Source organism: Balaenoptera acutorostrata, chromosome 11 (genome assembly GCF_949987535.1).
Source record: "Balaenoptera acutorostrata chromosome 11, mBalAcu1.1, whole genome shotgun sequence".
In the NCBI taxonomy this organism is placed as follows: Eukaryota; Metazoa; Chordata; class Mammalia; order Artiodactyla; family Balaenopteridae; genus Balaenoptera; species Balaenoptera acutorostrata.
This window is the reverse complement of record NC_080074.1, coordinates 70,028,012-70,049,565: the sequence shown is the minus strand read 5'-3', so window position 1 is coordinate 70,049,565 and position 21,554 is coordinate 70,028,012. Positions and strand designations below refer to the sequence as shown.

The 21,554-nt window shown below is 37.7% G+C and overlaps 1 protein-coding gene across 1 annotated transcript in view; it reads right to left on the bottom strand.

The window, feature by feature from the left end:
- NELL2 (neural EGFL like 2) overlaps positions 1 to 21,554 on the bottom strand; it is a 381,815-nt gene that overhangs the window by 92,908 nt on the left and 267,353 nt on the right. Inside the window, exons 14-15 of the mRNA XM_007179220.3 lie at positions 18,193 to 18,315; positions 15,331 to 15,426 (exon numbers count right to left, since the gene is read on the bottom strand). Of these exons, the coding sequence (XP_007179282.2) occupies positions 15,331 to 15,426; positions 18,193 to 18,315 (219 nt within the window). The remainder of the gene's footprint in view (positions 1 to 15,330; positions 15,427 to 18,192; positions 18,316 to 21,554) is intronic.

The window sequence follows — 21,554 nt, the reverse complement described above, 5'->3', positions numbered from 1 at the left end:
GAGGGTAGACGAGCTCCACATAGGAGACAGTGTTAAGAAAGAGATCAAGTGAGTAATTTAATCTCCACATTCAGGAGATGAGAAGAAGGAAAGAAACTGCAAGCAAAGGCAGTCAGGCAGGAAAGGAAGATCAGTGAGAGCTCACGTGTGTGAGGGCTGTCAAGTTGGGGTACAGGGCAGCATTTGCTGATGGGCTTTAGATTTAGGTCATCCTGTGTTTAACTCCAAGCTCTTCAATTGAATAGCTATGTCACCTGGGGCAATTCACTTACTGCTCTATCTTTTCCCCCAAAATGTGAGTCATAACACCTACAACATAAGGTTGTAGGTGTTACAACAGTCTGGAGGTGTACAGCAGGTGTACGACAGTCTGGAGAAAATGTCATGTCAAGGAAACCAATAAAAGGAGTTGCCTGAAAGAATTTGGTGCAGGAAGGTAAAGAAACTTGAACACTTTAGAGATAGTGATTAAGAAGTTATATTCAATTTCTAAAAGAGTCATTCCAGTAGTGGGGCAAAGTCTAAGGTAAATGAGCACAGTAAGTGTACAACAAACATCTCCCTTCTATTTGTCTTTCAGGAATGTAAATTTGAAGGTAAAGATTTGATCTTAGATAATATGGTATTAATATTTATTAATAATTTCAACAAATTCTGATAATTCTCCCCATTCTGCTCCTACATGAGCTAAAATTAGTTGATTGACTCTAATCTAATTGATTTTAGACACTTACTAGATATTACCTCTCATTCAGAGTGGGGTGCAAAATTATCTGTGTAACAGAGATTCAGCACCCTTTGGTTTGTAATTAAGTTTTGTGACTTATGGAAGGACTTCCCTTCCCATCATTCACTGAGTAAAGGTTTTGACATCCTGTAATATGAAACTTTTTTTTTTTAACATCTTTATTGGAGCATAATTGCTTTACAATGGTATGTTAGCTTCCGCTTTATAACAAAGTGAATCAGCTATACGTATACATTTATCCCCATATCTCCTCCCTCTTGCGTCTCCCTCCCACCCTCCCTATCCCACTCCTCTAGGTGGTCACAAAGCACCGAGCTGATCTCCCTGTGCTATGCGGCTGCTTCCCAATAGCTACATTTAGTAGTGTATATATGTTAATGCCACTCTCTCACTTCATCCCAGCTTACCCTTCCCCCTCCCTGTGCCCTCAAGTCCATTCTCTACGTCTGCATCTTTATTCCTGTCCTGCCCCTAGGTTCTTCAGAACCATTTTTTTTTTTTTAGATTCCATATACATGTGTTAGCATACAGTGTTTGTTTTTCTCTTTCTGATTTACTTCACTCTGTATGACAGACTCTAGGTCCACCCACCTCACTACAAATAACTCAATTTCGTTTCTTTTTATGGCTGAGTAATATTCCATTGTATATATGTGCCACATCTTCTTTATCCATTCACCTGTCAATGGACACTTAGGTTGTTTCCATGTCCTGGCTATTGTAAATAGAGCTGCAATGAACATTGTGGTGCATGACTTTTTTTGAATTATGGTTTTCTCAGGGTATATGCCCAGTAGTGGGATTGCTGGGTCATATGGTAAATTGATACAGCCACTATGGAGAACAGTATGGAGGTTCCTTAAAAAACTAAAAATAGAACTACCATATGAAACTTACTTTTGATTCTTGGCTATTCAGGACTGTTTATAGGTCTCTGTGTTTTAATTAATTTCTTTTTGTTATAAATGGTTAAAACCAGGAAGATAGTAATGAGTAAGTTGTCATGTTCACAGAATCCATCGGGCTGACTGACTTTCAAGCAAAAAGAAATATAGTTGCAGTTAAATGATTTTATTTTCCTTGAATTAAACATTTTTAACAAGAATAATAAGTAGTAAAAATATTCTTGGCTCTATATAAAAAAGGAAAAAAGTAAGGTTCATTTTAAGACCAGGGTTGGGCCTTTTAAAATCTGAAGAAAAAAATACATGCTTGAGCGAGTGATTTATATTTTGAAGTCTTCTCAAGGCAAATGAAAACACCTCATCTAAGAAGGAGTGGAAAGAGTTCCACATCTTAAAAGACTATCAGAGAATTCCTTTCACTTCTTTTGTTAAGGCTTTTGATTAAACAAGAGGTGGAAGTTCACTCTTATTCAGCCTTATAATTACCTTCAGACTGAATATTGAGAAAATTGGCAATAAAAAGCCTGTCTAACAGTTTAGATTGCACTTTTCACACATTTAATCAGCTGTTTGCTTGCCTTCCAGGCCCCACCAATAGGTGTTTATCATGAAGCTTTCCCCTATAAATTACAACTGCCAGATTACAGCTCCAGAATTCACTCTTCTTGAGAGCAATTTCTTCTGGGGTTACCTTATCAGACAAGATTAGTAGTTAGCAATCACGTAACAGGTATTACTATTATTGTTGTTTCCACCTGCTCTTTCTCTGTCATTTAGGTAAAATGCTCCCCTGTGCATTAGACAGATATAAACTCCCAAGGGAAAAAGAAACTCTGCCTTTTACTTTCTGCATCTTCATATGCCCAGGAACTTAATAAATGTTTAATTTAGATAATTTGGCACCTGTATTCCACAAAGTTTGTTGCCATTTTCAAAGGCATTTAATCATCTTTATGGTGCAGTAGAGGTCAAATATCAGAACAGAAAGATCACAGATTATTTTAATTTGATCAGCCCTGGGCATGATTCCTTACTTCCCCACTTTACTGGCTATATAGCCCAGAAAAAAATTACTTAATCTTTCTGAATCTTACTTTCCTCATCTGGTAATATTAACTTCTCTAGAGGGTTATTGTAGGGATTAGGGGTAAGGTCATAATAATAACTAACACGTACCAAGTCAATGCTGTAACTGTTTGTATGTATTAACTACTGTAGCCTTCTCAACAATACAATAAAATAAGGATTATTATTATCATTCAATTTTAAAACAAGGAACAGAAACATATAAAAATTCAGTAACTTGCCCCAGTCCACACAGTTATTTAGTGGCAGAGCCTGGATTTGTACCCAGAGAGCCATCTTCCAAACCTACTCTTAACTCTTAATCTTCAGGCTACATTGCCCTTTTATTATTTCAGGAAGTACCCTTAGACACGCAGTTTGAAGTAAGTACTGTTATGAAAAATTGTAACAAGAAGAGTCCTAGATCATTCCAATAAACCAAGGTCAACTAGACCCATGTGAAAATCCTCTAGGCCTTAAGTGCTTCTAACATTTGGTCATCTAGACTCTACTGGAACATGGAGGCTGGGCCATCCCACTTTCATATGATTCTTGAGATCAGCTTATTTCTTATTTGGAGCTCAAAATTGTCTTCTGGTAAATTTACTAGTTTTTCACATTACAGCTACACATAAAATCCTAAATTCACATACTAGTTTAGCTCTCCATGTATTTAAGGATAGTTTGTATGTTATCTTTCAAGTTTCTTATTTTTTTCATCTCTTGGTTAAACATCTAGGGTTTATTCAACAATCCTCTTATATCTGCCAAGGCTTTCATCTCTCAGGTAACTTTTCCCTAATCACGCTCCCATTTGCCAAAAACCTCTTAAAATCTGTTGGCCAAAGTGAATATAATATTCCACCATGGAATAAGTAATACAGAATTCAGGGAGACTATTCTTTATATTATTTTGTGGACTCTGTTTCTCTTAACACAGACTAAGTATATATTTTCTTTCAGAGCTAGCACATTATACTTCTGCTCATACTTAACTTGGATCAGCAGTCAAGTAAACCATGAAACTGTTAAAGTCGGTTTCCTCTATCCTGTGCAATTGTTTTTTCGAATCCAAATTCAAGAGTGTATTTATATTTTATTAACATTCATTGAATGCCTACTATATGCAAAACATGATGCTGAGCCCTATGAGAAACACAAAATTGTAGGTTTCCTTTCTATTCTCAAGGAACCCATATACCAGTAGGAGGGAATAGGGAAAAGGGGGAGGAGAGAAAGGACAAATAAAGAAAAGAAGACAGTCGAAGGGTAGGGCAAAGGGCACAATGAATGTGGGCCCAAGATGTAAGAGCTCAGAATTAAGAATCTAAAAATGAAACTCTGGTAGAAGCAGTGTGTCCTTATTTGAAAGCTGAAAGTAGGACAACTACAGGAAGTGCTTTTAAATGTTTGTTAAGTGTCATAGGGTTATTTTGATCCTCTTGTTCCTACAATCTGAATAAATTTGAATCTTGGTTCTGTTTTATGCCATATTAGCTACCTTCCCCAATCTATGTCATTTGCAAATTGGATTCATCTTCTTGAACTTGAGTGTATACCCATATATTTGATATTAAACTGTCCCTGTGCACCACATTTTAGTTTAAATCTAAAAATAAATTACCTAGAATATATTTTATTCTCTCAAAAACCAGGAGAGTTCTTAAGGAAGAGTCACTTATCAGCTGGATAAAGCTGACCGTTATGGGTTTGTTGTACCTAAGTGCCAGTGGCTTCTTCCAGAAAGCTTACATGAAGAAAGAAACAGAAACTAGCCATGGATATGAACCCTCCAAAAAGAAGTACAGACTCTCTTTGGGAGCATCAGGAATTGAGGGAAAAGAAAGAAGTAGCTGCATCCACAGCTCTGTTCCTAGTATATTCTATTAAGCTGTTCATATTAAAATTGTTTCTTCCTGTGTTCCACTCCATTTTCATTCTGCCACCATGAGTGTCACCTCACAGTCTGCAGATTTATTAGCAACCAGAGCTCAGAACTCACAGGAGTCACTAAGCATCAATAAAATCACACTTATGTTTAAAATGAGTGACTTTTTTTCCAATTTCAGTCATACCTAAAACTGCATCACCTTAAAACCTTCTTTCTACAAACACATGGCTTAAAAATAATTTTAAATTCATAAGTGAGGTCATTTTTAAAAATGGAAATTCCTATATGGCACAAGAAGAAGCTGAACACCAGATTTGGATTTTATGGCCCACATGGTGACAGCAGGATCCTTGAAGGGCTGCCCTTCAGCTTAAGTGTAGGATAGAAACACGCATACACACATACACACAAATAAAACATTCACCACCACAGGAAATTAGGAGAAGACAACATTTTGCCTGTACTTCAGTGGGGAGGAAGAAATGTTTGCTCTTACAGAGTCCTGAGCTTTAAAATTATACCATCTCTGTGGTATACCACTTGGCAAAGAAATTAACTCAAATATTGATTGCAATACTCCTGGTATACCTGCAGAAGCAAATGCAAAATTCCTCTGGAGAGAAAAGACCTCAGGTTTCACAGGTAAATCTTCAATGAAGATAAGATCAGACATTAAAAAGAAAAAAAAAAACCAAAAAACACATAAGGCAACACTGTATCATGGGCAAGAGTCAGCAAACACAACAAAAGGCAGATTTAGATCCCCTTAACTTCAGATGATTTAGACCCCCCTGAACTTCAGACAATACAGCAACATGATAAAGATTATAATGTAATATAAGTGTTTTAAAGACATACAAGAAGGAATCAAAACCACAAGAAATGAATAAGAACTAAGGGAAGAAAAACAAAAGAACTAAATGATTTGAAAAAAATAACTCCTAGGAATAAAAAAGATAGTTATTTTAAAAAAAATTCAGCAGATAAGCTAACAAAGGATTAGACAAAGCTGAGGAGAGGAGATAACTGATAGACTGGGGGACAGATATGAAGAAATCACAAAGGTCACAGCACGAGAGATAAAGAGATGGAAAATACTAAAGAAAGTTGAAGAAACATAGAAAGATAACGGCCAACATACATCCAATAGGAAGTCCAAAAGGAAAGAATAGAGAATGAGAGAGAAGCAATATTCAAGGACATAAAGATGAAGTGTTTTCCAAAACAGATGAAAGAGATGACTCCTCAGATTCAATCATCTAAATGAGCCCCAAACAAGATAAATAAAAATACAGATATAATGCACTGAAACCACAAACCCCAAGGAAAGGAGGATCTTCAAAGAAAAGATGTATTTTCAAATGAATTATTGATACAGTTGAACTGACAGCAGACTTCTAAACACAAATCTCAGAGGCCGGGAAGGCAGTGGTATACTTCCCTCACAGTGCTTAGAGAAAACACCTGGAATTCTACACCTAGCTCACCTAAGACTGAAAATGGCATAAAGCCCATATTAGAGAAAGAGAGTTTGCCATTAATAGACTCACTCTAGGAGAGTACTAAGGTAGGTCCTTCAGGAAGAAAGAAACAAAACATAGAAGAAAGAAATGGAATGCAAGAAGCAAAGATAATTTGACTATAAATTAAATGTGTCCTAGATATATTTTGAATTAGAGAAGACTAAGTCCCAGATAGCTATTCGTGTCTTTACCACTTTCTAAAGTCTCTCCAAGATATCAAGTTTGTACCTCCGCCATTATATTTCTAATGAATAGAAATTCATTGGCTTATGTCTGTAAAAAAAAATTTAGACTATATGAAAGAGAAAGTGGCAGAACATTCCCAACCAAAGTATGGGGGTGCCCAAAGGAAAAGAAAGATCTTGTACCCAAGATGTGCATTCTTATTAGCAACCCCAGAGTTACAAATTAAAAGTCTATTATTTGAGTGGTAGCATGCTCCTATAACACTGACTTTCCTATTTGAATCATTCTGTCTAATGAGAATACATCAATAGTATGATTTCCAAGGCATACTCTTAAGGGGAAAAAACAGATGTTTAGGGAAGAGATAAAAAGGAAATTTACTTTTCATTGTATGTCCTTTGTCCTTTTAAATTTTATACCATGTACATAAATTGCTTTTTCAAATATTAAGTATTCAGTTAATTAATTTTAGAATAATATCAAAGAAAAATCTAAAAAGTGACTTTATTTGGTTTGCTTTGAATAAAAAGAAGAAGAGGGGATATGGATACTAGGAACTCAAGGGTATAATACAATATAAGTTATATTCAAGGGTGATCCCTTGAAAAAATTAGCAATACTTTTAAAGCAAAAGTGAAGATCTTTTCCAAATTCCCAAATAATCCATTTGGCTTTTTAATTTTATTTTTCTTTTTTGGAGACCTGCCTTCTAACAGCTTGAAACCTACATTTTTTTCCCTTACATTAAGTCCATGATGTGTCATCATTTCCAGTGTTAATTAGGTAGGCCTTACAATAAAAGAGCCTGAAAAATTTCCCCATCAGAGTTGTTATCTATTATACATGACTGATACATGGAAAGAGTAAGATTTTTTTCCAATTAACCTGAAGGACTTGGAAGAATGACTTTGAGATTTAACACTGAGAACTTTTAACTACTTTTTGAATAGTACAAAGACAAATTTCCATAAAACATTAATTTTTAAAGATTTGCATTAGGCCTAAAATAAAGCAATTATAAGTAAATGTAAAGAATGCAAATTCCTAAATTAAACATTTTAAACCATTACAGTGTAGTAAAATTATACTTAAAGCAGGTTTATAAATAAATCAAGAAAACTAGAATTATTTCTAATTCCTAACCCTTATTTTATAACATTTCAGGGTACATACTGCTAATTTAAGGACATCTAAAAGCTTCAAACAGCTCTGTATGTACATTTTACTTAAAATGTATAATATAATCACATCAAATATCATTTATTGAGTGCTTACCACATCAAAGACATGGTGCTGTGCACCTTGCTAACATTACTTCTTTTAATCTCCAGAACAACCCATGAGGTAGATATTATTATCTTCATTTTATACACATAAAAATTAAGGCATAAAAAAATGAAGTAACCTAGAAAAGATCACACAGCTGGTCAACAGTAGAGCTAGGACTCATGCTGATGTCACTCTGACTTCAATTTTTGTGTTCTTGACCACTCTGTTAAATGCTTCAAGGAGAACCAAGGTTTGGCATAACATTAAGCAATTAAAGGGTTATTTAAAAGAGGTCAAGGATCACCAACATAAAGAGAAGACATGTCTTAAGTACCTAAGTTAACTCATATGCAGGTATGGTCAAAAAGCTTTTGGTGAGAGTTTTTGTTTTTAATTTGGCAACAGGAAAAAGTAACATTGGGATCTAAACAACTAATTCTTCCAAAGTTCATTACTATGCATTCGTTCATCAAATGTAATTTATTCACTTTTATGACTAGAGACCAAGTCTGAAGACCAGCAAGTATGACTGGAGTCTCCATCTCAGGCAGAAAATGGCTTTTGTATGTGAAGTTTGTATTTGTTTAGCTAGAGCAAAATGAATTCAAAATAATATTAAAAAAAGATCACCGTTGGGCTTCCCTGGTGGCGCAGTGGTTGAGAATCTGCCTGCTAATGCAGGGGACACGGGTTCGAGCCCTGGTCTGGGAAGATCCCACATGCCACGGAGCAGCTGGGCCCGTGAGCCACAACTACTGAGCCTGCGCGTCTGGAGCCTGTGCCCCGCAATGGGAGGGGCCGCGATAGTGAAAGGCCCGCGCACCGCGATGAAGAGTGGCCCCCACTTGCCGTAACTAGAGAAAGCCCTCGCACGAACCGAAGACCCAACACAGCCAAAAATAAATAAATAAATAAATAAAGTAGCTATTAAAAAAAAAAAAAAAAAAAAAAAACCTAGAAATTAAACTTCTTAAAAAAAAAAAAAAAAAAAAAAAAGATCACCGTTGTTGGTAAAGCGAAGGTATTTAAAGTTTTTCTTTCTGTTTAAACTATGTTAGCTCAATATTTTTACTCAAATTCTCCTCTTCTCCTCCAAAAAGATATACATTTTGGTAATGGAATTTCACTGTGAGTCATTTTGGTTAAAAAAAACCCAAAACATTGGTTGCTATGTATACTACGTATGCTATGGCAGAAATGTTTTGAAATTTTTCTTTTGTTTCTGAATTTTTTTCAGTCTATGTAAAATGATATAAAATGATGTAAGCGTCTAAAAAATATGCCTTTTAGAAAAAGTTACATGATCATGAAATTAAATCAATATGTTCCTTTAATGAAAAATGTGCTAGTTTAACAATATCAGGAAATGTAATACAGTTCGACATTAATAATAAATGCTAACTATGCATACTACTGGCAAAATAACTTTGTTACTATAAATGAATTGAAGGATTTTTACTACCTTTACTGTAACAGTAATAATACAAACTTTTAAAAAATCAATCAGCCTCAACCAATTTGAAGTTATCTTGGACGTAAAGCAACGATCACATATGCCTCATGCTTCATTTTATCATCTTGAAACTACAGATATTAAAAAGCTACAAAAACACTTAGGAATGCAACTTAAATTTATATTCATTTAATTACTCACTGTAAATAATTAAAATCTCATCTCATGTTTTGATCTGTGGTCAAGAAAACCATTATTTTACACACACACATACACATACACACAAAGCCATGTATCACTAAAATGTCTGATTTCCTTTTCTTTGATATTGCAGCATATTTTTTTAGCTTTGCCATTTGATATCAACTTTTTCCCAGTTATAAGCACCTTAATTTGATTTAAGTCAGCAGTTACTTATAGGGGACTGTCAAATCTTTTAGAGTTATGCTGTAAATCATGACTGAAAGATTTACTTTCAGTATAATAAGACAGCTTTGCATATTAATTAGATCAGCAGACACATGTTTGCTGAGGTTTAGCAATTGTGCAATAAATATAGCATGGCAGTGATAGAGCTGTTAAACCTCAGCACATAGATTTCTAATACATTTTATTGAGTTCATCCAAGAAATAATCACCTTGCTAAACCCAAGTTAACCACATGATGGAATATTAGGATGTTTAATTAAAAATGAAGTTATGCTGTACAAGTGGGTAACCTTACACAGCGGCTAAAAAAAGAAGGCCATGAAAAATTAATTTTACTCAATAAAAACATACACATAGCTCTTTTGTGATGTTGGTAAATGGATTCAGCCATTTCACTAAGATACACATGATGCAGAAATAGACTAAATAAATTTGGGGGAGGGGGTTCAGAGGAGACTTTTTCAACTAAAGTAACAAGGGTTGGTACATGTCATGCACATTAGGATTGTCTTTCAAAAAATCAGTAAATCCTTTTACGTCATCCTCAGAGATCCATTGTGAGGGCTCAACAGATGACCACTGGGGCCAGGAATTAATCTCCTCTGTAAGCTATCAGGCAGCATCCAACTCCAGCAGGCCACATTTATGCCATTCCTATACATGGGCAATCTAGGCAATCCTGATGCTTTCCCTACCTTGGGAGAGAAAAACTGCCACAGAAGTCACTGTTAAAGACAACAGGATTATCTGGTAGCTGAAGGGGTGGGCATAACAAAAACACAGACTTCATGAGTGATGACAGTAGGATGAATTCCTCTGAGCATATACCATGGCACAAGCAGAAAGGAAAGAAGGAAGGGAGGAAGGTAGAGAGGGAGGGAGGGAGGGAGGGAGGGGGGAAGGGAGGGAAGGAGGGGGGAAGGGAGGGAGGGAGGGAGGAAAAAGGAAACACTGGAATAAGAATCAGAAGATGAGTTCTAAATTGCAGATCTGTATCTATAATTAAACACCATATATAAGTAACTTCACCTCTCTGCGCCATAATTACCTCATCTGCCACGTGAAAGTATAAGACCAGATGACCCTGAAGCCCTCTTTAAACTAATGTTTTAAAATATCCAGCAAATATGGAAGCAACCACATCATCTCTTTCGTCCTCATTTACACCTTTGTTTATTTATTCAACAAATAGTTGTGGAGCACCTAATAAGGTATAGGCCTTATACTATGTCTCAAAGATTCAACAGTGAACAAGTTATACCCTTTACCCCCGTAAAGCTCCATGCCTGGTGTGGAAGTGAAGAGAGGAGACAGATGGACAAGAAAGCGAAAGCTGGGTAGATTAGCCGGTGTCAAATCTTGAAGGTCATGGTAAGACATGTGACCTTTATCCCGAGGGCAAATGGGAGGCACTGACTTTTTTTCTGTCTGGGGTGATATGATCAGATTTGGGCTTTTATAGTCTGTGGAGATTGCACTGGAGAGAGATGCCTGAGAGGCCTGACCTACTGTAGTTGCAGCCAGACTTGAAAGAAAGGGACCCTAGTACCGAGAACATAAAGGACTTGACTGGATGTGGAAGGGGTGTGAGGGGGATGATTCCTTGAGTACTGGTGGGAGGGAGGGAGAGGGGGAGGAAGGGGGCGGGGGCGGGAGGGCAGGAAGAAGGGATAAAACTTGGTGGATACGGCTGCCACTCACTGAAACAGGAAATAGAAGTGAAGAACCGGGTTTTGGAAACAGAAGAGGAAGAGGACATGAGGCAGGAGTCATGGAGGCAATGAGGAGCTCAGTTTGGGGTCTCCGGATTTAAGGTTCCCAAAGAAACATTGGACATTTGGGTTTGGATCACGTGCCACAGAATGAAATAGCAGTTAGTTCTCTTTATGAATCATTGAAGATTCTCTCTCTAGAGGTTCTTAACTATTTGGGAATCGTATAACACATATGAAATCTTTAAGAGCCCGGGTTCTCCCTGCAGAAAAATGTACACCTGCACAGATACTCAGGGAATTCATGGACCCCAAAGCCCATCCACAGACCTACAGGGGTCCAGGAATTCCAAGGTGAGAATCCCTGCCAGGGGGATGAGGATAAATATGGCAGTGATCGAAAAAGGAAGTAACTCAGAGTTCCTTGTCCTGACGACATCAGAGAAATGCAGAAATGTTTTGATTGCTTTGAGTAAATTGCACTAGCAATGACAGACAGCAGCTATGGCAAAAGACTGGCCTGATGCTCACCAAACCAGTTTCATCTTCCTGGACACTCAGCTCAGCTACATTTTCTTAACCCCTTGAATCCATGTGGTTAGATCTTACCAGTGGTATGTGAGGGGAAGGGACACTTCTGACCTGAGGCAGTAACACTGGGTGTGTATTTTCCATGCTTTCTCTGTGGTCCTCTTTTCCAGCAGTTTTACAGGTCATGTACTGGGCATGGCTTCTTCACTAAATGGCAATAGCCAGGGTCCCTAGTTTGAGGAATCACAATCCCAATCCCCCTCAACTCTCTCCTCAATACCACATCAAAATATCAAACTGAGATGTGAAAGAGCAATACACCTTTTATATTAACCACTGAAATTTTGGGACTTGATACAGAAGCTGAGGTTAGTTACCTTTATTAATAAAGTAAATGTCAATAATAATAATAATAATAATACCCATCACATGTAAGGTCCAGAGGTTAATAAAATAATTTTATACTATCTGCTTTAGTTTTCTTTACAGGACCTATTGTTACCTGACATTTATTTTCCTGTTTAGAGTCTCTCTATTCCACTAAACCATCATTTCCATGCAGACAGGGCCTCAGTTTTGTGCACTGCTATATCCTGTTTCTAGATCAGTTCTCAGCATATAACAGATCCTAATTAAATATCTGTTGAATAAATGGGTGAATAAATTATTTCAAATGGGTCTCTTCTCATCTGAAGGTATTTTTTTAAAGGGCACACCTTCTATTTATAACTACATCAACAAAAATGGTGGTGTTGGGAGGTGAGGAATTGGGATCTAACCTGGAGCAATAATTGGGACTGATGCCTTAAGGCAAGCGTGGGTATTACATTTTCCCAGATAGGAGGCATTCTCTCTCCTCTGTCATTATAGTGACTTCAGAAGAAACTTTGAAAAGCAATTATATAGATAAAAACCTGGATTTGGGAGTAGAAAGACCTTAGTATTCAGCTGCTAGCTCTGTGATGTTAGAAAAATTAAATCATGGTGAATCCAATATTTTTGTTTGTAAAGGGATAATACCTATCTTCGAGGAGACCTGTGAAGATACAGCCACTATGGAGAACAGTATGGAGGTTCCTTAAAAAGCTACAAATAGAACTACCATACGACCCAGCAATCCCACTACTGGGCATATACACTGAGAAAACCATAATTCAAAAAGAGTCATGTACCAAAATGTTCATTGCAGCTCTATTTACAATAGCCAGGACATGGAAGCAACCTAAGTGTCCATCGACAGATGAATGGATAAAGAAGATGTGGCACATATATACAATGGAATATTACTCAGCCATAAAAAGAAACGAAATTGAGTTATTTGTAGTGAGGTGGATGGAGTTAGAGTCTGTCATACAGAGTGAAGTAAGTCAGAAAGAGAAAAACAAATACAGTATGCTAACACATATATGGAATCTAAGGGAAAAAAAAAAAAAAAGGTCATGAAGAACCTAGTGGCAAAACGGGAATAAAGACACAGACCTACTGGAGAATGGACTTGAGGATATGGGGAGGGGGAAGGGTAAGATGTGACGAAGTGAGACAGTGGCATGGACATATATATACTACCAAACGTAAAATAGATAGCTAGTGGGAAGCACCTGCATAGCACAGGGAGATCAGCTCTGTGCTTTGTGACCACCTAGAGGGGTGGGATAGGGAGGGTGGGAGGGAGGGAGATGCAAGAGGGAAGAGATATGGGAACATATGTATATGTATAACTGATTCACTTTGTTATAAAGCAGAAACTAACACACCATTGTAAAGCAATTATACTCCAATAAAGATGTTAAAAAAAAAAAAAAAAGAGTAAGCTGGTGTACAGAGGGTAAAAGACACAGAAGTTATGTACCGTGCCCAAGGCCACATAACAAGGCAAGAGTAGAACTAGATTTTAAACCTACATCTTTCTCAAAGCCCTTGGCTTTTTGTGTTTGTCCTCTTACAGACTGAAAGTTCAAGGATAATTACACAGAGAAAGCTAAATATTCTGTTGGGTTACTTTTAACTCCAGTTTTGAATTTTACATTGCTCAGATTAATCTTATGCCATTCCACACTTTCACAATCTCTCCATATAATTTTTTTTTAGTGGGGAAATGATCCACAGGATTGAGCATGACCATTATTCATCCCAGATTTTCTGGGACAGCCCTTATTTCAAAATTGCACACCACTGAAATTCCCTGAAAAAGCCAATATTTCAGTATCCAGACTTTGTAGCAGAAACAGCATAAAATACTGTATTCAGAAAACATAGTTACCATAGGTCTGAATGTACACCTTGTTAGTGTACCTTGATGCGTGTATGGGTACTACTGGAGATCATGGGATAGAAACATTGTAGAACCACTGCACTGGAAGTGCCTGATTTTGATCTACTGAATCCTATGATAGTTAATTATCAGAAATCTGTATTTTTTTAGCAAGTTAACAAGCTCTATGGGTGATTCACATGCACGATGAGTTTTGGAACTCTTGATTTTGGAAATGATCTCCTTAAGAAAGAGGCCCACATATCAAAGATAGCCACTAGGCATTTTCTGTTAGAGACCTTTGTAACCAGTTAGTCACTGAAGTTTGAAAAGCACCACTTCGAGGTACTTGCAGAAAGAAAGGATGTAGTGATCCTTTTGTGAGCCTCCTTCTGTGCTCAGTGGCAGTACTTATTCAGTAAACTTTTCACTTCTCAGATGGACCAGAGCATTTTCTGTCTCACGTTCTGATCAGTGTATTTATTAAACCCGATGACTGCAGGTGGGATGGAGACAGGACATTCACTGCATCTACTGCACTGAGATTTATGGGAAGCAAGAGGAGGTGGTAACCACTAATCACTGGTGGCAGCAGCTTTCTCTTAGGGAGAATAATCAGACTTTGTGAGGTCATCTGCTATTAGAACCCACTTAACCCAAAGAAACCAAAACTACTACTGATATGATTTTAATTAGGGGCTAATACTCAAGGCACTTTTTAAATCCTCAAGGTGTGTTTTCAATGGACAAAACATCTTACTTTGAGTCATAAGCTATATACAGACTACACACATATATATATTTTAAAATATTTTTTAAAGTTTCTAGTATTAGTATCCATCAGAAAGAGTAAGTTCAGAACAGACTTGGATGAGGAATAATTAAGGGGTAGAAAACTTTAAACACTTTGTAAACAGACAACAATGAAAAAATATTAAATGGACCAGGTAAAACTTTATTCAAAATTCTCAAATGTGGATGCAGGAAGTAGTGTGTCCCAGGAAGTGAGCTGGCCATAAGCTTGAACTCTATGCTTTAATATGGGCATATAGATTCCAGGAAAACTGGGCGCCAAATGAGTAAAGTGAATTATGAAGTCATAAAATCCTGGGCGATCCCACATATTTTTCTGAAAAAGTTCAACATACTTCTAGTTATAATAGCTGCAAAACCTCCTTAGAGTGACTTTGGGCAAATGCCCAGTGACTACACCTCACTGAAACTTCCCACCTCCTGCCTCCTAAGCTTCCGTGTTAATAGCGAGTGCCATGCTTTGAGAGCCCACTTGAAACATTACTTTCCTCATGGGTTACTTTATACATTGGCATAAAAAATTCATCTTCTAGAAGATGGTATGATATTCTTACCCGTTTCACAGCTGGGCCCGGTGAAACCTTGTGGGCAGGCACACACGTTAGCGGCAATACAAGCTCCTCCGTTCCTACAGCCATCTTTGCAAAACGCTAAAATAATTCAGATACATAATTTTAGCACTTTAGAAGGAAGTAGTTCAAGATACTCCAAACTAGCTTTTCTTTATTGCCTTTGATATAAATGCTATTATAATTTCATATTCAAATAATACTTTCCATATAGGTAAAAATTTCAACACAATTTGTAGACTAGTACTCTTTCCATTGTTAAGTATTTCACCTGTAAAAGAAAATACTGAGCTTTCTTTTAACAAAAAACAGTAGCCTTACAACACAGGAATTAGAAGTAGTATTGCACCTCATTGTAGCAATCCAGCTTGAAATTAAATCTAAAAAAAATGGCAGCTATCCTAGGCATCTTCTTAAGGAAGAAACCACCACCTAAAGAATAAGACACAGAAATAAGAAATAATTGAATCCTATACGGCTCTGATCATTCTATACACTGTCCAAACTGTCAAAATACTAGAGAAGTGCCCCATCCTTCAAAAAGTTCTAAATCAGTCCTGGTGATGAATTAGCCAATAATGAGAATTTGATAAAGGAGTCTTCAAGAAGGGTCTTGAATCCCTCTGCCAAGGATAGGTCAGGATCCAGGATCAAGGGCAAAGGCACTGCATAGCCTGTTGTGTTAGAGTGGGTTTGTGAGTGAGGGGAGTTCTTCTGTGAGCAGAAAAAGAAGCCAAGCTCTGAGCCACTGCAAGGGTGATCTTTTGAGATGCGCTGCCCTCAAAAAAGGGGAGAAAAACAAGATGGGCAGGATGAAGTACCCTTAGAAACTTCTGTTTCTACTTCAGCTTATTCTTTGACTCTGTAAGGCAAAGGTTGTTCCCTCAGCCTGGCAAGGCCTGTTGTGGATGAACTCAATCAGCCTGTTCCATGCCTGGGGCAAAAGCTTTTGCTCTAGTTTTCTGGCATGTGCTTCCTCTAATTAGTTAGGATGTACTTTCTCAGAGTGGGAAACTGTAGAAATCTGAGATTCTGCTACTGAGTTAAAGGAAGGGGCACAAAGAGGCCATTTGGCTTCTTTGGTTCTAGGTCTTAATCTGTCTTCATCCTAGGCAAAAACAATACCTAGTCACCAAGAACTTGCAAAGAGATTAGGAATTGAAGCCTCATGAAAAGAGAGGGTACACCCACCAGACCATGTGTATATCCTCCTTGGAGTAATTTGCAAGGTTGCAGCCTGTTGACAGAGAATAGGACTCAATGATTCAGATCCTACAGCTAAACTACTTCTCTCTCAGCTTTTGACATTCCCAGCAGAGATGCACACAGGAACGGAGAGTCTTTACTCAGGCAACCTATAGTCCTAATTTCCAGAGGAAATTTATAGATGCTGGAAAGTTCTCTTTCCTTCAAAGATAAAAATTATCTGTCTGCATCTTCTCATGGCTTCAAGAATTCTTTACGCTTTAAACTTTATTTTTCACATTAATAAGGAGTGAGAGTCAAATGCAAATAAGAGTGAGAAGCTGTTGGGCTCCCAGATGAAATCTTAACTCTCAGAACATCCAGATGCTTTGGGGAAGTCCTAAGGGTGCACTTATACCATGCTATGGACTTGAAAGTCTAGCTTTCCTCAGGATCCGTCCAGTTTCTGAGGAAATCTTTGTGGGATTTAGACTCCCAAATGCGTAGGCCTTTACAATGCTCTAAACTACAGATTTCCATAGACTTTGACAGAGTAATCCTCTGGCCCACCCCTATCTGCATCCACTGTATGATTGTAGACCAGGTCTGAAAGTCATGACCAAAGGACACAGCATTAGTAACAATTCCTTGTTATCTCCTGTCTCCCATATACATGTAACAAAGAAAATTAATTTTGGTAAACTCCAGGATAACGAACACAGTACATTTGAGGAATGGACCAGTTTTGAAGCTTAAAGTGCCTGAATTAGACAAATGATAAATAAATCTATATGACGTAATAAGGAATATGGGCTTTATCCTATGGAAGTTGGTGGAGTTTCCAGAATAGGACCTCCGTTTTCCTTGTGAAGTGGGAGGTAAGCTCATCTGATGAAGGAAAACGAGGGCATGGATAAAAGAGTGAATTAATGGATGGTGGTGCACTACAGCTGGAATATCTGCTGATGGAAATGAAAACCTGAGAATTATTGATTGGTAATGACAAACCAGGTAAAATGGGAAATGGTAACACATAGAAACCTAAAATTCCCAGTTAATTAGTACTCAGCTCAAGAGAGAGAGAGCAGAGATAAAAGCTCTCAGACGGACCCCAAATAGATATTTCACAGTGGATCATGGTAGTAAAACAAACAGGTTGATAGGGCTGCTGAAAAAAATATAGCTGTAATGTTTGGACTCAAAAAGAAATATCGGAACCTGGGAGGAGACTGGTAATCTGGATGAAAAGGACAGGTCAGAGAGATTAAAGATGAAAAACTGTGGAAAGAACAGAGTGGGGCAAACTGGAAGCAGAAGGACGTGGGGTTAGACAATAAAAAGCTAAAGTTTAGATTTCTAGAGTGGAGTAGTTCTGTACAAAAATGCCCAGGATGTGATTATGGCTATGATTCCACTAGAGAGGAATAGAGGTGGAAATCACTGTGGTTGAGGTCATGGAGCATTAAATCAGGGTTGTTGAACAGTTTGGCCATTTAAACACTGACGTAATCCAAGAGGAAGCCCATGAGCTACACTTCAAAGTTCTCAATGGCTGTGGGAAGTACCCAGAAGGCAGGTAACAGTGATGAGAACGGGTGGAGGGAGGGAGAGATGGATTGCATGACCCCTAATGCAAGAGGTGCCAGCACTTAAATCTTTTACCTTTGCACGTCGTTCCATTCCCGGTATAGCCTGGCTTGCAAACGCAGTTGTGTCCTCCGACAGTATTGAAGCATAAAGCATTTTCATCACAGTTGTGCTGATTTGTGACACATTCATCATGTTCTGAAATGAGGATACATTTTTGTTACTCAGAGACAGATTTTCAAAACCACTGTGCTTTAAACTGCACCTTCATCTTTGTTATTGTATGCTATTTCTTTCCAACACAGACATACACAAATTACCTATTAAAGAAGAGCTTGTATTTTGAAGTACTGTATACTCCTCTTGAAGTACAGACATAGTGTACACACCCACAAACCTTAAACACAAAAGGATTTGGATACAAGGCCCACCAATAGTAGCAAGGAATAGAAGGAGAGGAGAGGGCAGGATGGGGATTAATTCTCAGAAGTAGATCCCAGAGCCAGCTGTTTACAGTCTCAGCGGTTAATATTTGGGGAATTATCTCATGACATAAGTCTGCTACCTAACTCTTTCCTGTAGCATGGAAAGGGTGATAGGAAAGGATGTGTAACTGTATTGCTCCATGAATCCTGACCTGCAGGATAATGGACTTGAAGCCCTGTGGAATTAGATGCAGTTAACATCTACATCCACACTTGCAGGCATAAAGATACACGTGCAAACTGCTGGGGGAATGTCTGAGTTTCTTAGTAAGTTCCCTCTTTCTGCAAAGGAAGTATCACACTTTTATTAAATAAGACTAAAACTTGCCTTTATAATATGTGCAAATGCAAACTCTGAGATATACAATCAATATGATACCTCCTTTAACTGTGTGTAACTTGACACTTTCAAAAGCACTGAATCATTTGATTCTCCCAGCCCTGCTGTGAGAGAGGCAGAACCAATGTCATTATCACCATTTTAAAGATGAGTCAGTGGTGGCTCAGAGTGCTTCAGTAGCCTGCCCAAGTTCATGGAAATATTAGGCAACTTCAGAATGCTAGCTCAGTGTTCAGCAAAAATGTAAGTGTGAGGAATAAATACAGTAAATATGAGAAAGAAAACAGATCTAACATCGAAATCAAGATGAGTAGGAAATGAAATACAAGTGAGGAAATGCATACAAGTTACTTCAGCCATCTAAAATCCCTACAGCCTCACTGCTTATTACCCAGTCTCTTACATAAATAGTATTTAGGTCTAAAATTAAATATATATTTTAATACACTTACATTGATCGAGCCATTAATTCACTATGATATAAATAATCAAAGCAAAAAGAAATATTGCTTTTCCACTTTAGAACTTTTTGCATTCCAAACAATATGTATCTATCTATATATTATTCTAGACAACATAATAGTACTGTATCTGTAATTTTGAAAAAAAATTGCCTTTGACATAGTAGTTGAGATTAGACTAAAATCATTTATTTTAACTATAATACTAAAATAGAATGCTCTTTGTTTTATATTTAAAAAATAAAGATTAACATTTCATGATGCTATGTCCTGTGTTACGCAAGCACAAAGTTATGATAGTTTTAGCTATAGGCCTATAGTAAAATCTATAAAGATTATTCCCAATAACCTTTCAGACAGATTTCAATCACTAAGGTTTTAGAATTACACAAATAGATATTCTCCAAATTCCTGGCTTAATTTCCCCAAATTATATAAAATTCCACCTTTATTATCTAGAATCAGAATACTCCAGAGTTTTAAATAAATTCATGCATATTGATGATAGCTTAGAAAATGGCTGGATTACACATGGGTGTCCTAATTGGGGATACCCTTGGACACTATTAAATATAGGAGGGACCAGAATGGGCAGCCCACCTCCTTCTGGGTTCAGCTGCCTGAAGCAAAATAAAACCACACTGTGAAGTTTGCAGCTGCTGCCAATTTTCTTCCCACTGCAATTCAAAGTGGTGCAGTTAATCTATAAATCTGTATACAGACAGCCGTGGGGCCCTTTAAAGACAGCTGCTGATTGATTTGATGTTGTTTTCATCCCTGCCTTGGTTGTCCTCTTAATTAGACGGTACTTACTGGGTAGAGGAAGGGCCTAACAAGATTCAGTTTAGCAACCAGTATGATAATGTTCAACAAATGTGAACTAATTACGCAACCTGGAATCTGGTTTGTCCTTTACTCTCGGCGGCCACTGAAATGAGTAAGTGGTTTCTAAGCAACTCAAGGGTGAAGACAATTTTCCGGTTTTAAAATGCACTGGTGCGCACCTGTACATGTATTGTCCCCTCTGCCTGCAGTGCCTGCCCCATGGATTCTCCTGGAAAACCCTTACTACTTTTAAAGATTACACTAAAATGGCATGTCTTCTGTGAAAATACCTTTCTCTCCCCCTCCCACAGAGCTGGGGCTTCTGTCTGTTTCCCCTAGCACCAGATACAAGGCTGTTTTACTATATTTTATCATTAAGTGTCTACTTCTCCTTGGTTCTCTATTTTCATGCCCCACCTAGGAGTGTGAATTTTTGGAGAATTTTATATTTTTCTTTGTATTTCATTTCAACATTCAAAGAAAGTGTCTTGAATGAATGATTGAAAGAATGAGTGACCAGGGAGTTCTCTGGTGGTGCAGTGGTTAAGAATCCGCCTGCCAATGCAGGGGACACGGGTTCGAGCCCTGGTCCGGGAAGATCCCACATGTTGCGGAGCAACTAAGCCCGTACGCCACAACTACTGAGCCTGCACTCTAGAGCCTGCGAGCCACAACTACTGAGGCCCGTGTGCCACAAATACTGAGCCTGCACTCTAGAGTCTTTGAGCCACAACTACTGAGGCCTGTGTGCCTAGAGCCCGTGCTCCGCAACAAGAGAAGCCACCGCAATGAAAAATCCACGCACTGCAACAAAGAGTGGCCCCTGCTTGCTGCAACTAGAGAAAGCCCGCGCACAGCAAAGAAGACCCAACGCAGCCAAAGGACGTACTTCCTATACCGTTATCATGCAAGTCAATCCCAATTTATTCAATTGTACACTAGACACCAAATGGAAAGCTACTGAAACCTAAGCTGTTTTTTACTGATTTTACTATGGTGGTGTTTTATTTGGTTTGGGATATTTCAAATGTTAAGATAGCAGGATATATTTTGAAAACAGAAAGTATTAATTCTTTTATATTGTCATTTTAATTTTTTTCAAACAACTACTTAAAATAAAGTTGGTTATACTCACAATTATCAACTAAACTGTGATCTTAAGAAAAGCCTTTTAAAAAGCCTGTACTGTGTAATCTCACAGAAGAATTAACTTTAATTTGACAGCCCTTTAAAAAAGAGAATGTGAATGAAGCAAGGAGCAAATATTCTATAAGGTCATCTCAATAAATAGTTAATTATTGCTGCTCCATATCCACTTTTGGTCAA